At 42.0% G+C, this 15,130-nt stretch overlaps 1 protein-coding gene across 2 annotated transcripts in view; it reads right to left on the bottom strand.

The window, feature by feature from the left end:
* Window positions 1-15,130, bottom strand: part of ACVR2A (activin A receptor type 2A) — an 83,257-nt gene that overhangs the window by 36,352 nt on the left and 31,775 nt on the right. For both annotated transcript variants that reach the window (XM_073634221.1, XM_073634222.1), the window contains exon 2: window positions 1,158-1,365. In XM_073634221.1, the coding sequence (XP_073490322.1) occupies window positions 1,158-1,365 (208 nt within the window). The remainder of the gene's footprint in view (window positions 1-1,157; window positions 1,366-15,130) is intronic.

Consider the following 15,130-nt stretch of genomic DNA (forward strand, 5'->3'; position numbering starts at 1 on the left):
GATGGGCGTTATTGTTTTCTGCCTAAAACCATTATCCTATAGACAGGCAGTACAAGTCAATTAAAAACTGGACACTGAACCAAGATAAACAGCAATATTATAATGGGTACTCATTACAACCAACATTATATAACCATAAGCATGACAACATACAGCAATAGTAGAATGATAATATTCAACACACACTATAAAAGGTATTACTACATTTTATTGAAAGGCCCATTCCATTGTAACGTAAAGGCCCCCTTTTATAGGGGGCCTTTCAATTAATCATCAGTATAAAAGGGTTTCATCATCATTAAACCATAAGAGCACAGAGCTTGACAAATTAGCTTTTACTCTAACAGCCCGCTAAAAAGGTTAGGAGCCAATTTGTGCGTGGCGATAGGTAATGTGTATCGCAATTAACGTTTTCATGTGTAGGCCTCCCAACGCGAGCATGTTATGTTGCGTATATGTGGGGGTGGGGTGTGGATTTTGTGTTCTTGGGTTTAACATACACATATACAATAATATATATATTTTTTTTTTTTCTTTATCACATAGGGGACAAAAAGTGACAGGTTCTCTTTAATGAGATATGCAGGGTCTACAAGACCCTGCATGTCTCATTACTCACGTGAATGAATGCAATCAGGTGGCGGCAGAGCTGCCCGAATGTCTCCACCTGACAAGCAAGCAGGGCTAAGTGTAAAAAAAAAAAAAAGATTGGCCGGCACCCAGAATTGCATGCCCCGGATGTTGGGTGATACAAACTGTTCATCCATGCAACAATAAATAGGCTGACAAAGGCCCAGGTGCCAGGACACAATTCCCAGTGGCCATGGCGACCTGGCACCTGGTATTTGTTGAGCCCTGCCATAAGGAACCAAAAATTGCCAGGTAAAGAGCAGCATAAGATTACCAATGTAAAGAGCTAATTAATATTGGTGCATAAAAGACCATCATAGGGGTCTGTTATTAGGGGTATGCTATACGGTGCTTGCTACCAGTTCAATGTCCCAGGCACTGCACAAAGGTTGCTGGAGGGACAATGGGAACTCCATTACAGAGATGACATCAGAGCACCCAAGAGATGCAAGAAACTACTGGCTAATTACATTTTTCAGCATTTGCCAAAAACTATTTTAGACAGACAGAGCTGGACATTTTCTTACCTGTCATAGCAGTTGATGTCATCCAACCAACAGCCTTGCTTAAGTATTTCTATAGATCCGGAGCTATTCTTCCACGTGGCAAAACAATGCCTCCTCTTGTCATTGTCTCCCTGGCAGCGCTCAATACCACTGTGATTTGTCTTGTCTTTTTCCCAACTGGTGTTATAATAGATACACTCCTGAGTCTCCGACCTCCCCAGTATGGCTCCTGCGTACAACAAATAAAACACTGTGTGTTTACATATATAATAATACCAATAGAGTTGAAAAGATCACATAACTACTCAGTTTGTGCAAAATTTCTTAATATCTTTATTCCTCTTTTTTTTTTTTTTTTTTTTTTTTAAGATGACACGGTTTAAGAAATACAATGCGTAAATATTATTTGTGCTCACTGCTTAGCATCAAATACAAATATTGCTCAATGTGCAGGAAAATCTGTACAGCAAACCAGCCATTTGGCCTTTTGCAAAAAAACTGGTATTGCCACATATGCACCCTTCTTTAGATGGGTCTCCTGAGAGAATGTGAGAGCGGTCCTGCTGTCCAGCAGTACTACAGCGTTGAATGTGATATTATCCTTTCACATAAGCCATTAAGGGGAAAATCAATAATGAAAATAAAAAAAATTACAACTCATGATATCCACAGTCATAATTACAAAAGAATAGCTTGGTGGTTGTCTGTTGATACAGGGAATTCATCAGATTGACTTCTGAGGTCAGGAAGGAGCTACCGGTTTTGCTCAGAATGGGTCAACGGGTTGTTTGTTTAAACTTTAGGCCAAACTACCAAGACTTTGGGGTTGATTTACTAAAACTGGAGTGCAAAATCTGGTGCAGCTCTGCATAGAAACCAATCAGCTTCCAGCTTTTCTCACACTGAAAGCACTGTCCGTTCGCGCTAAAGCACCGCCCGTTTTAGTGGTATTTAAGCTGCACTTTGGCGCCGCTTTTAAGCGGCTAGTGGGGCGCTTTTAACCCCCCCCCCCAAAAAAAAAGGGTTAAAAACTCCAGTTTTGCTGCGCTTTCAAAGTGCTTTTAGGGCGCTGCCCATTCATTCCAATGGGCAGGGCGTTTTGGGAGCGCTAAATACAGTGCTCCCAACACGCCCCAAAGATGCCGTTTGCTGGACTTTTTGGAACGTCCCACAAGCGCACCACCTGAGTGTGAAAAGACACACTGGAATGAATGGGTTTCCAGGCGCTTAGCAGAGGCTATTTCTAGCGTTAAAGCGCCTGAAAACCGCCCCAGTGTGAAGCTGGTCTAGCTGAACCTAGAAGCCGAATGGCTACCATGCACAGCTTTTTCACTCTCCAATTTAAGTAAATCAACCCCAATAAGTTTTGCTTAACTCAAGAACAAAAATATAGTATACTGCCGTTTACCAGATATTAGGAAAAACAAAACAAAAAAAAACAAATGCAGCCACCAGATCGAAAGTCTGGTAAACGGCAGTATACTATATTTTTGTTCTTGAGTTTAGAAACTCTTATAAACGTGTAGGGGCTGATTAGTTAAATTGGAGAGTGCAAAATCTGGTGCAACTCTGCATGGTAGCCAATCAGATTCTAACTTCAGCTTGTTCAGTTAAGCTTCGAGAGAAAAAAAAACCGGAAGCAGATTGGTTTCTTTGTAGAGCTGCACCACATTTTGCACTCTCCAGTTTAAGTAAATCAACCCCCTAAAACGTTTATAAGTGTTTCTAAACGCAAGAACAAAAAAAATGCAACACCAATCACACAAGGGATGTCATGGAAGCAGGCGAGTCGTTTCTAGCTCTTCTGTTGTCAGAACAAAGTCTGCCATGGTCCTCCGTAAGGATGAGCTCTGGAGTGTTTGCACGCTCCACGTGCCGAGCCCGCCAGGAAGTCGGCACGGTGCTGCGCTAATCACAGGCAGTGAGGCATTTTCCAGATGTGCGGCTGCAGGGGTTGGGAAATGTCTCACTGCCTGTGATTAGCGTAGCACCGCGCCGACCTCCTGGCGGGCTCGGCACGTGGAGTGTGCGAACACACCGGAACTCATCCTTAGTCCTGAGGTACGCAGTCAAGTAGGTCATTACAATAAGGCTGTCAGAATACACTGATCAGTGCCTGCAGCCGCAGATCAACAAAAGGTTTTCCCAGCTTGTCCTTTCAACAGTATTCAAAATCACTGATCAAAGTCTGGCTGGCCTTTGCTGAACAGGAAAAATTTTGATCAATGCATGGACAGCTTTAAACTTGTTTGCAATCTCGGATAGAGAATAGCAAATCACTACACTTTATTATAATAGGAATACAACAGCAAAGAGGATGGGGCAATTCATTCCAGCATGCATCCAAAAGAGACACAAACTTTCATTAGTTCTCTATAATTTGTGTTAATTTTCTACAACAACCCGTCAGCAAAAGCAAACAAAGGCAGCCAAGTTATATACGTAAATCACAGCAATACCGTACATTCCAGACTTCTCTGTGAAATTTTTACCAAAGACACGGCGCATATTTTATTTACTGAAGAGCATTCACACATTTACAATGATGAACAGGTTGACCTTCATGCTTCAAGCTGGAGAACCACATTGTTACATAGCAAGTCATTGCAAGCTTTAATAAATGATCCGCTAATGCTATTCAGGAAGGGTTACAGCAAAAGTCAAAGTCCATTCAATTTACATAAAAACTGTTTTACATTCAATGCCATGATTACAGTTTGACACAAAACAAGCTTTCACTATAGGCTTTCGATTATATCAGGTTGCTATTACCAGGACACGCATAAAACAAAACTAAAAGAATTACTAACTAGATAGTCTGCGAAGTATATTATACTACATTATGTATACGCGTATACATTGGTTTGAAAACAATGGTTAAAAAAAAAACCCCACAACACACACAGGAGGAACTAAAATCCAAACAGCACACAAGGAAAATTATTACGGTTATACTGCAGCTGTGAACCTAAAACTCCCCTACCTAATCCTCAAAGGGGAAATTTAAACAAAAAAACACACACATAAAAAAAACACATTACACCGCGCTTGCAAAATCTAAACATCTATTCTTCCAGTTTCCAAAATATCTTTTTTGAAAATAGGAAGACAAAAAGGAAGGAAAAAAAAAAAAAGGAAAGAGAACCCCCCCCCCAAAAAGCAAACACCCTAAACTGGAAGTTTTGTTACAAAGACTCGAGCATCCTCGGCTACATTGTGCAGCGCTGTAGTGATGACATCAGTGTACCGCTTCTCCTCTATTGTCCAATGAGAGCTGGGGAAGATTTTGGACTTGGCTAGTATGTAGGAAGGACCAGGATCTGGCTATGCAATCTGGCAGGGAAGTATGGAGCTCATCTTTAGACTGATGCCAATGGGCATTTTTTTTTTTTTTTTTTAGGAAGCCAGGAAACATGAGTTCCTAAACTAAATAGAAAAAGCTTAGAAAATTAAGTGCTGGATTTGGTGAACTGGCTACTTGGCTCCTGGGACTTGTCCAAGCCTACTAAAAAGGTCAATTTACAATTGCAGAACGTCCCTCTTTAGAAGGCATTCTCATTCACGCAATAAAATAGTCACCACAGCATGTGCCTTCATGAACCCCCATTTACTGCATTCTTTTATAGCCTCATCAGAATTACAAACCCCTATTTAAATACAAGTCAGACGTGTTCCTCTGTCAGGGAAAAGACACACCTCTTCCTACCAAAGGTGAGATCCACCCTGCATCATTCCCCGTCAAACCAGTAGAGCCGGCTCTACCAGCCATGGCCTGTGCTGGAAATCACCAGTCACTGGCTCACAAGCCAACCTGAAGAAAATATAAAAAAAGGCACCTAAAGCGTAGTGTGTATATATATATATATGACCAAAATGGCGGGCAGGATGGAGCACGTTTCACAGAGTGCGCAAAGGGCAATCTACTAAAGTAAAAATATCCATACTGATGCAGTTCAGGGATCTGCACTCCCTTCTTCAGGGTGAACAATACATATATTGTCATACTTGATCAGCTTCATTCACAAAATTACCCCCAAGCTACTGTAAAATAGCACTGAAAAAAACAACAAAAATCCCAGCGCTATATTGTGGGAACCTCTGGAATGGTCAAAAATAAGGGAATATAAATCAATGGACGAGGGTCTGTAGCCCGTGCGGCTGGAAAAATCACTGATAGAAATGGAACTGTAAAATAGCACTGACAGAAAAAAAAAAAAAAAAACCTGCCCCTGATCTTTGTGCATCTGTTTTTAGGGCTTGTGCACACCACTGCAGACACTGGCGGTTGCCATGGAGAAACGCAAATCTCTGCTCAGGCATACAGAAGACAATTGCAAAACAAGTGATAAAACAGTGTTGGTGTTGCTTACTGACTGCACACTGTGAGCTTCTCACAATGTGCTTTAGAAGCTGCAGCAAGTCAGGTACAGCCAACCTTATTTGCCGACTTGAGAACATTCAACAGGGTGGATACAAATCAATGATTTAAAAAAAAAAAAAAAAAAAAAAATCTAGAAATCAGATTTTTTGGGGATTTTTAGATTTTTATCAAATTTATTTTGATAAAATTCTTTTGGAATAAAAAAATCTAAAGATAGTTTTATATTTAGAAAACATTAAGAATTTAGTTTATTCAGCATGAAATTGAGCTTTGTTATGTAGCATGAGGCTGTATATTCTGCAATATTTACATTTTTGGTAAACTCATTCAATGAATCCAAGCTCTGCAAGCTGAGATAACATGCACTGCATTGATGCATTCACGCAATTTCACAGTACCCATGAGATAAAACAAAGTTCAGGAATATTCCCTTAGCCCATTGTTTAACAAATCTATGTACACTACAAACTGTAAGATTGAATCGGTTCTGATATCGCCGTTTTACTAACCTGACAGCTTATTATTCTAAAAATAGAATCTTTATTTACAAAATGAAGGTTTTCTAACCACCAGCAAGAATAAGTCCTTACATTTAAAGAACACCCGTCATTTAGATCGATCATGGCAGCGCCTGTTAGCGGGCATCCATTCATCTGCTGCTGCCAGCCGTCCCATTAAAGTGAATGGGACTGTCGGTGTGTCAACAGCAGGTCAGAGGAGGAGCCACTGTGGGACAGAGATGACAGTTTCTCCTTTAAAATTAGGATTTAAAATCAAGTTGATTTAAATCAAGCCTTTTTACTAGCGATTTAAATCAAATCCACCCTGACATTCATCATCTAGCTCTTTTCCTGCTTAGATTTACTGTCCCTGGCCCACCCCAATTACTCATTGGATTTCAGGTCATTCAATGATGGAGGCTCAGCATTTTATGTGGGCGTTACCTAGGATGGTCAAAATTCAAATATAGCCCGCCGCCTCCTCCAAACCCACATGCACCCCCTTAAGGCATTTTTGGTATTTTGATAACTCCTCTCAAGAGCCAGCCTATTGCTTGCCCCAGGGCTGAGGGGCTCAAGAGGAATAACGAGGCTGGGTGCTGTTATATTTTCAGAAAGCAATTTACACCATCCGACCAGTCCTCCTCACCTACCTGCATTGCACAGAGAAGCACAGACACCCAATGATGAGACCACATGGTCTAAAACAGGGGTGTCAAACTGGAAGCCCTCCAGCTGTTGCGGAACTAAAAGTCCCATCATTGCTCTGCCTGTGGGAGTCATGCTTGTAACTGTCAGCCTTGCAATGCCTCATGGGACTTGTTCTGCAACAGCTGGAAAGCCCCCAGTTAAACACTTGTGGTCTAAAATATAGTATGAAATGAACACAGAATGGTTTTATTCAGGAGCCATCAGATACAGTCAAACCTACACTGGCACAGTGGCTGGCATAACCAGAATTACATAGAGAACATTCAATCCATACAAAATCACTGATTTGACCTCCATCAATAGGCTCTGGAGTAATTTCCACTCCACATAAAAATCTCAAATAGGTCAAATCCAAATGGCTTCATCTGTGGTTTTCAAACAAGCTGGAAAATCCTGGTAGCTAAAAACAAGTGCTTCTGATATCTGAACCACTCACACCACAGAAACTGCAGCGATCTACGCCATGTCTAAACACCCCCCCCCCCCGTCTTCTGGGAGACACACAGGTCCCAGAAGAAAGTAGGGACCAGTCAGGATGCACAGCATGACTCGCGCATGCGCAGTAGGGAACCAGGCTGTGAAGTTGCAAGGCTTCACTTCCCGATTACCTTACTGAAGATGCCGGTGCCTCCACCCGGGAGCGGAGGGACGTTCGGGTGAGGACATTGCGGGCACCCTGGAAAGGTAAGTGTCCTCATTTTAAAAGTCAGCAGCTACAGTATTTGTAGCTGCTGACTTAATTTTTTTTTTCGGTGGAACTCCACTTTAAACTGCTGTTTTGGCACCCTAGACCTAAATGATCATTTAACCCATACAGGGCAGAGAGACCGCTTCACTACAAGGAAGGATTTTTACTTTGACTGGGCTTTAGAAAACAATGTTCTTATGGAGATATTACACATCAAAATTCTATATTGTGTTCCACGAATAGGGCTGGTCAGATCCCAGGAGCCAAGCAATAAGGACACCTAACAGAACTTGCTCAAGCCTTTTCAAATGTAGTTAATAAAAGCCAATTTCCTCTGGCTTCTCACTAGTGCCTTCTGGCTCGTAGATTCGATTTGTTAGATCCTCGGAAAAGTAGAAACACTGTACATGTACATCGCCCCCACCCCACAATTCACCAGCACTGCCAAGCATCTCCCAGACTACGAGTGCTAAGCAACTCTGCCAGGCTCTCTTAAAGAGAAACATATACAATCAGAAAGCCATTCATTTCCAAAGCTGTGCAGGGCTACTCAGACCCCAAAAAAATAAAAATAAAAGCACACTATTTGGTGAGGTGTGGGGTTTCTCCTCTTTTGGTCTGTATAAATACAAAAAGGTTCAATGCAAGAGAAAAAAAAATAAAAGTAATTTATTCAAACAGAAGTACTGATATAGACAAAGCTTGCTGTTAGAACAGGTATAAGGTGGATATCTATATACCTCATCTATTGTAAGTTGTAATGAGCCCATAAATCTGCTTGAGTAACAATTGACAAACATGACATAATTCCACACATTACTAAAGGAACTTTCATCCTACAAACTACACTGCAGGATGAATCAGAACTTACAAGAACCTCCAGTAGGAATCTGCAAACATCTGTCACATATAAAGATACTGTGTTGTAAAGCAGCCTGAACAATGTAATTACTTTCACAAGATATTTTCTTTCCTTGAACCTGCTGGCTGAAAGAAAATGACTCAATTCCCCCATCCATACACTTTGTATTGTCACAGGGGAGATTTCCCCGCTGTCAGAATTCACTCATTAGCCAGATCGTCAGAAAATTATGCAAGTCAATAGATCAAGTTGTGTACAACCAGCCTGTCCATACATGGATCAAAACTCAGCCAGTCCCTACTGAACTGGATGAATATTGTTCCATGTATGGCCAGCTTTAAAGTGGTTGTATTTTTTGTAAAAACCCCTATAAGGCAAAGGCATAATGAGCTAGTATGCACCGCATACTAGCTCATTATGAAATACTTACCTTAGATCGAAGCTCCCGTATCACGCAGAGGGAGCTGACATTTTGTCCTCTGCGTTTCTTCCAGGTTCGCGGCTGCGGAGCGAATTGCACAAGGGTCCTGCACGTCTTTGGCTCCGTTTCAGATCTGAATTCAGGCAAAAATAAATTCTGGCCCAATTAGTCCCTGAAAAACGGAGAACAGACGCACCGGACCCCTACTGTCTTCAAGGCAAAGTCCGTCAGTGTCTGCTGGACCTTCAGCCGGGCATTCAGAGCACATGCGCCATTGACGTCAGCGGCTGCATGCAAAGTAAATATCTCCTAAACCGTACAGGTTTAGCAGATATTAACTTTACCTACAGGTAAGCCTTATTATAGGCTTACCTGTAGGTAAAAATTACAAACAAGGGTATACAACCACTTTGAAGTGTTAATAAACCCACAATAGTAAAATCAGCATAGCATGCTTGTTATACTCACTGTGGAACTTAAGGGGTTAATCCTCTGCATTGTGTTAAAAGGATGTTTGATCCTGTATGCACAAATCCCCCCTCCTGCACTGTCTATCTGGGAAAAGCCAGCTAACACAGGCAGAGTAGCCGACCTGCACATGCTCAGTTGTCTCTTATGCTGGAGAGAACAGTTTCTTGTTCTCAGAGACAGCCAGGTCACAAGATATTGACATCACATGTGGGCATGTGTACAGGCTGTAGTGAAAATCTTCACCTTCCTGAACTCTCAGCACTGAAGATACTGTACAGTTTATGATGTAACCGTGGTATACAGATCATCCAAAAATTTGGGCCCAATTCGTCAGCCCATCCGAGTCAAGTGTGAACCCAGCTTAAAGCTGAACTTCACTCTCTCAATCAATGACTATTCTTAATTCTTATCCTGCAAACATTAGTAAGGTGAGGAGAGGCTTTCCTAGCTATGCGCAGCTTCCAACCTGCATTCCTGAGCAAAGGGCAGATGGAATCCAGGATGTAAAACGCTACATGAATCATCTGCCCTTACTCAAATTGGCCACAACCAATGCTATTGAGGAAGGGAGGAAGAAGGGGCACATGCCGTAAATGAAAAACACTCCCATTGGTTGTGCTCTCACCCAAACTGAGAAACCATCCAATGCCTGGTGTCATAACTGATCAGATGTGCAGCATCATGGCAGTTGTAGATTAAACAGGAGGCCAAGATGGCAGCTTCCTTGGCTGAAAATGATAGGGGGTTTACTTACACTTTAATTAATGGATGGATGGATGGGGGAGTTGAATATCAAAAAGTAAACAGCATTTTTGGTTTGTGGTGCTCAGATACAGTTTAGAAATAAACATATCACTATTGTTCTGCCCCCTGAACCACCATTTCTAAAACAACCTCTCAACTTTTTGTCAACTTGTCTATATGTTTATGGTGAGCTTTACCTAACAGTTCATATTACATTTAGGGAATGTACATGTATAGAATAAGGCATTAGACGTGAAAACTTGAAATGAACAGTTCCACGTACTGTAAGGCTAACCATACAATATGCCATTTTATTTCCTTTAACCACAGGTGTAAGAAAAGAAAATAGCTTGATTCTACTGCCAACATAGTCCGTGTTGATGGGGGGAATCCCTCCTGCAGCGCTATTGAGTTCTGTCAGCAGGGAGCCCTTCACACTGGCAGAATACAATGATCATTGCTGGCCACTTTAGGCACCGGCAGTGATCAAATGAAACTACTATACTAAAGTCAACCCGCCTGCCAATAGATGGATCAAAATTCAGCCGGTTCCTGATGTTGCAGTTGAATTTTGATCTGTCTTTGGCCGGCTTAAAAAAGCAAAAATGATCAGTTTAGCACTATCCATTAGTGTACAAAAAATGCAGAGTTCAAACCACTGCACCTGGCAGTGTAATGTTGTGCTGCATTTAGCAGTAAAATAAATCAATCATCAAAACAAAGCCATGTCTGGGGCCATATTTATATCGTGTTTGCATGTAAAGGTTTATGCTGGCATTTACAGTGAGGGAAAAATGTATTTGAGCCCCTGCTGTATTTGTACGTTTGTCCACTGACAAAGAGATGAACAGTCTATAATTTTAATGGTAGGTTTATTTGACAGTGAGAGACGGAACCAAAATCCAGACAAACTCATTTAAAAAAAAAAAAGTTATAAAATTGATTTTGCATTTTATTGAGTGAAATAAATATTTGACCCCTACGCAAAACATGACTTAGTACTTGGTGGCAAAACCCTTGTTGGCAATCACAGAGATCAGACGTTTCTTGTAGTTGTCCACCAGGTTTGCACACATCTTAGGAGGGATTCTGTCCCTCTTTACAGATCCTCTCCAAGTCATTAAGGTTGAGGCTGACGTTTGGTAACTTGAACCTTCAGCTCCCTCCACATCTATGGGATTAAGGTCTGGAGACTGGCTAGGCCACTCCAGGACCTCTTCTTGAGCCACTCCTTTTTTGCCTTGGCCGTGTGTTTTGGGCCGTTGTCATGCTGGAATACTCATCCATGACCCATTTTCAAGGCCCTGGCTGAGGGAAGGAGGTTCTCACCCAAGATTTGATGGTACATGGCCCCGTCCATCATCCCTTCCTGTCCCCTTAGCAGAAAAACACCCCCAAAGCATAATATTTCCACCTCCATGTTTGACGGTGAGGATGGTGTTCTTGGGGTCACAGGCAGCAATCCTCCTCCTCCAAACATGACAAGTTGTGTTGATGCCAAAGAGCTTGATTTTGGTCTCATCTGACCACAACACTTTCACCCAGTTCTCCTCTGAATCATTCAGATGTTCATCAGCAAACTTCAGATGGACCTGTACATGTGCTTTTTTGAGCGGAGGGGCCTTGCAGGCGCTGCAGGATTTCCGTCCTTCACGGCGTAGTGTATTTTTATTTTCTTGGTGACTATGGTCCCAGTTGCCTTGAGATCATTGACAACATTCTCCCGTGTAGTTCTGGGCTGATTACTCACTGTTCTCATGATCATTGAAACTCCATGAGGTGAGATCTTGCATGAAGCACCAGACCGAGGGAGAGTGACAGTTTTGTGTTTCTTCCATTTGTAAATAAATCGCACCAACAGTTGTCATCCTCTCACCAAGCTGCTTGGCGATGGTCTTGTAGCCCATTCCAGCCTTGTGTAGGTCTACAGTGTTGTCCCTGACATCCTTGGACCACTCTTTGGTCTTGGCCATGGTGGAGAGATTGGAATCTGATCGTTTGCTTCTGTGGACAGGGGTCTTTTATACAGGTAATAAGCAGAGATCAGGAGCACTCCCCTTCATGAGAGTGCTCCTAATCTCAGCTTGTTACCTCTATTTAAAAGAAGAAAAAAAAATAGGACACCAGGGAGCCAGAAATCTTGCTGATTGATAAGGGATCAAATATGTATTCTCATTACACTCATTAAAATGCAAATCAATTTATAACTTTTTTTTAAATGCCTTTTTTCTGGATATTTGTTATTCTGTCTCTCACTGTTAAAATAAACCTACCTTTAAAATTATAGACTGATCATTTCTCTGTCAGTGGGCAAACGTACAAAATCAGCAGGGGATCAAATACTTTTTCCCCTCACTGTACATGCGTACACTATACATGGACCCCAACTGGCTGGCTAAGTTTTGAATTGTTAATATCATCTATGCATAGCAGGTAGTGCCACCACCGCTGATTACACACTATTTATGTTCACACGTTGGCCCTGAGTTATTTATGTGGCCGCAGTACAAGCGCAGAATGAATTTGGTCTTCAGTCATTCAGAATTGTCCGAGGCCATGAATTACTCACAGTCATGTAAACATCAATAGTACAATGGAGCGGCGATGCTCCTGGCTACACATTGCTGATATTTACATATCGGCCCTGAGCCTTTACAGCAGCCGACAGCGTGCATTTACACTGTACACATGTAAAACGTTTGCAAACATTACATACAAATTCATAAGCAGGATCTCTGCCAACAAGATCCTGCATAAATGAATTGCGACCATGTGCATGAGGGCAAAATGAATTGTATTCCCGAAAAACAAACCCACATTCAGTAAATCTCTGTAATACATGCAAATGCCGCTAGAAGTTGTCTCTAAAACATCTGCAAGCACCAAAGAGCTGAATCTACACAGAGAAAGCAGTAGTCACACACATCTGAACACAAGATGCGACTTCATGTCGGTTTTTGTTGGAGAGGGAAATCGCAATGCAGTGAACGCACAGGACAGGACTCTGTTGCCGCATAGCAATCGCAATGCATAGATGTGAATGACCGTCATTGAACACAGTGTTTTTGAATGACATGCGAATCTTGGCTTTTTGTAATGCAAATAAATCACATCAGTGTGAACCGGCATTCAGGCAAGGTTCTCACTTGTGCAATGTGGGAACCAGCGCGATTCCAGTGCAGGTTCCCATATCGCACCTGAATCACTGGCGGTTCACACCGTCCTCTGCGAACTGCTGTGTATGTCAAAGTTAATGACACTCCCAGATCGGTTCGCAGATCGCAGGGCGAACTGTGAAATGGTGCAGGAATTGGATTGCAATCCGATTCCAGTGCGGACAAAAAAAAAAAAAACTGTATGGCTCAACTTGCATCGCACAGAAATCGCATGTGATCTACACAGTAATGTGCTAAAATCACATGCAGTGCGTCGCACAAATGTGAACCGAGTCTCAATCTGTATGCCGAACCCACTAACGCATTTGACTGAAATATTTATACACGAGGACAAAGTATTACCCACAACATTTGTTTACAATGATTCTTTTTGCTCGTTGTCGAGACATTTTTACAGTTCTAATCTAGCTTGTATACGCAGCAGACAAAGATGAAAGCTGAAATACCCTGCTGTGGTGAGAAAGACAAAGCAAAGAGTAAAGTTACACTGAAACAGCACGCAAATCTGCAATATTCCAAGCTGGAAGCGAGGATCAAAGCAGGAGGAGAATGCAGACATGGAGTCTAGACCGTCGTCTACTGCAGAGAGCCTGTGAAATATATAAAACAACATGTACAGATCGCATTAATCACGCTCAGGCTGGGATGGCGATCACTCTGGTATATACTGCCCACCTTTACCTAAACTCCCCTGCAAGCCACTGAATATGTATAGGATCCATTGATTGATCAATGAAAGCTTTCGGATGGTAGACATTGAGGAGCCGGACCTGACACAGTAGACACAGAGGAGGAAGCACATGCTCACTCGTGTACAGCAAAGCAGCTGCTTCAACACAATCTCATCTAATCTCTCAATCATCGGAGTATACAAAAAAAAAAAAAAATCCACCGTCCAACACTGTACAATACAGCAATTGAGGGGAAACTATACACCATTTTCTCTGATCACATATTTTGTGCCTAGAAGTGAAATGTAAAAGCAATTTCTTATGTGATCTTTTTTGATGTGCCATTTTTGCCATCTCAGATTTTATGAATTATTTGTCTGCCCATTTGCCAACATCAACATCCTTGCAGAACTGCTGCACTTGGTTTACAGAAATCCAGCGATCTGACTTCCTGCAGTGATCCGACAGGACTGCCTCTGCTTCACTGAAAACCAAAAGGTTCACTGTCAGTCCTGAATCAATTCTCTCCTCTTATTATTATTATTCAGGATTTATATAGCGCCAAGAGTTTACGCAGAGCTTTACAATATAAAAGGGAGACAATACAGTTATAATACAATAAAATACCAGAGGAATAAGAGGGCCCTGCTCAGAAGAGCTTACAATCTAATAGTCTCTTGGACTACAGGACACCTCATCTGCATTTAAAAAAAAAAAAAAAAAAAAAAGGAAGAGGAGGAGTTCTGTAGTTCAGCAGGGGAGAACTTTGACCAGGACAGCAGCACAGTTTTGGGCTCTCCCTACCGAAGAGGCAGTGTTTTCCCACCAAGTTAATTTAGGAACTATTTTTTTTTTTTTTAAATAAGATCGTTCTGTAAATGGCGACTGTGCTGAGCAAGCAACCCCCGTGGTCAGTTTGCAGTGGGGCAGAAGCTAGGCATATGACAAAGTATATCCCAATAGTAGTGGTGATTACTGAGGTACGAGATATGAATACTTACATCATGCCAAGCTGGACCATTATAACTAAGCAATAAAAAAGGTCATACCTGGGTTCAGCTTTAACCCCTTCATCTGCACATTAAAAGCAGAAGTATGGCCAAAGCTCTTTCAGCCATACTTCTGTGGATCACAGGAGTGCACTTAGTTCTTGACTCTTGTGACGCAGATTCAGCCGACAGCTAAAGCCTGCTGATGTCTCAGAGCAAATACAGGAATCCCTACAATAATGTCAGGATCCACCCAGATACGAACTGAGAGCCTGAGCCAACTGCTCCCACCCCCTGCACAGCCTGATGTTCCAGTGAGCACCGGAGGAGCAGAAAACAGAGTGGTGATTGACTTCTACAGCCTTCCAAAACATACATTT

This window comes from Aquarana catesbeiana, linkage group LG06, assembly GCF_042186555.1.
Source record: "Aquarana catesbeiana isolate 2022-GZ linkage group LG06, ASM4218655v1, whole genome shotgun sequence".
In the NCBI taxonomy this organism is placed as follows: Eukaryota; Metazoa; Chordata; class Amphibia; order Anura; family Ranidae; genus Aquarana; species Aquarana catesbeiana.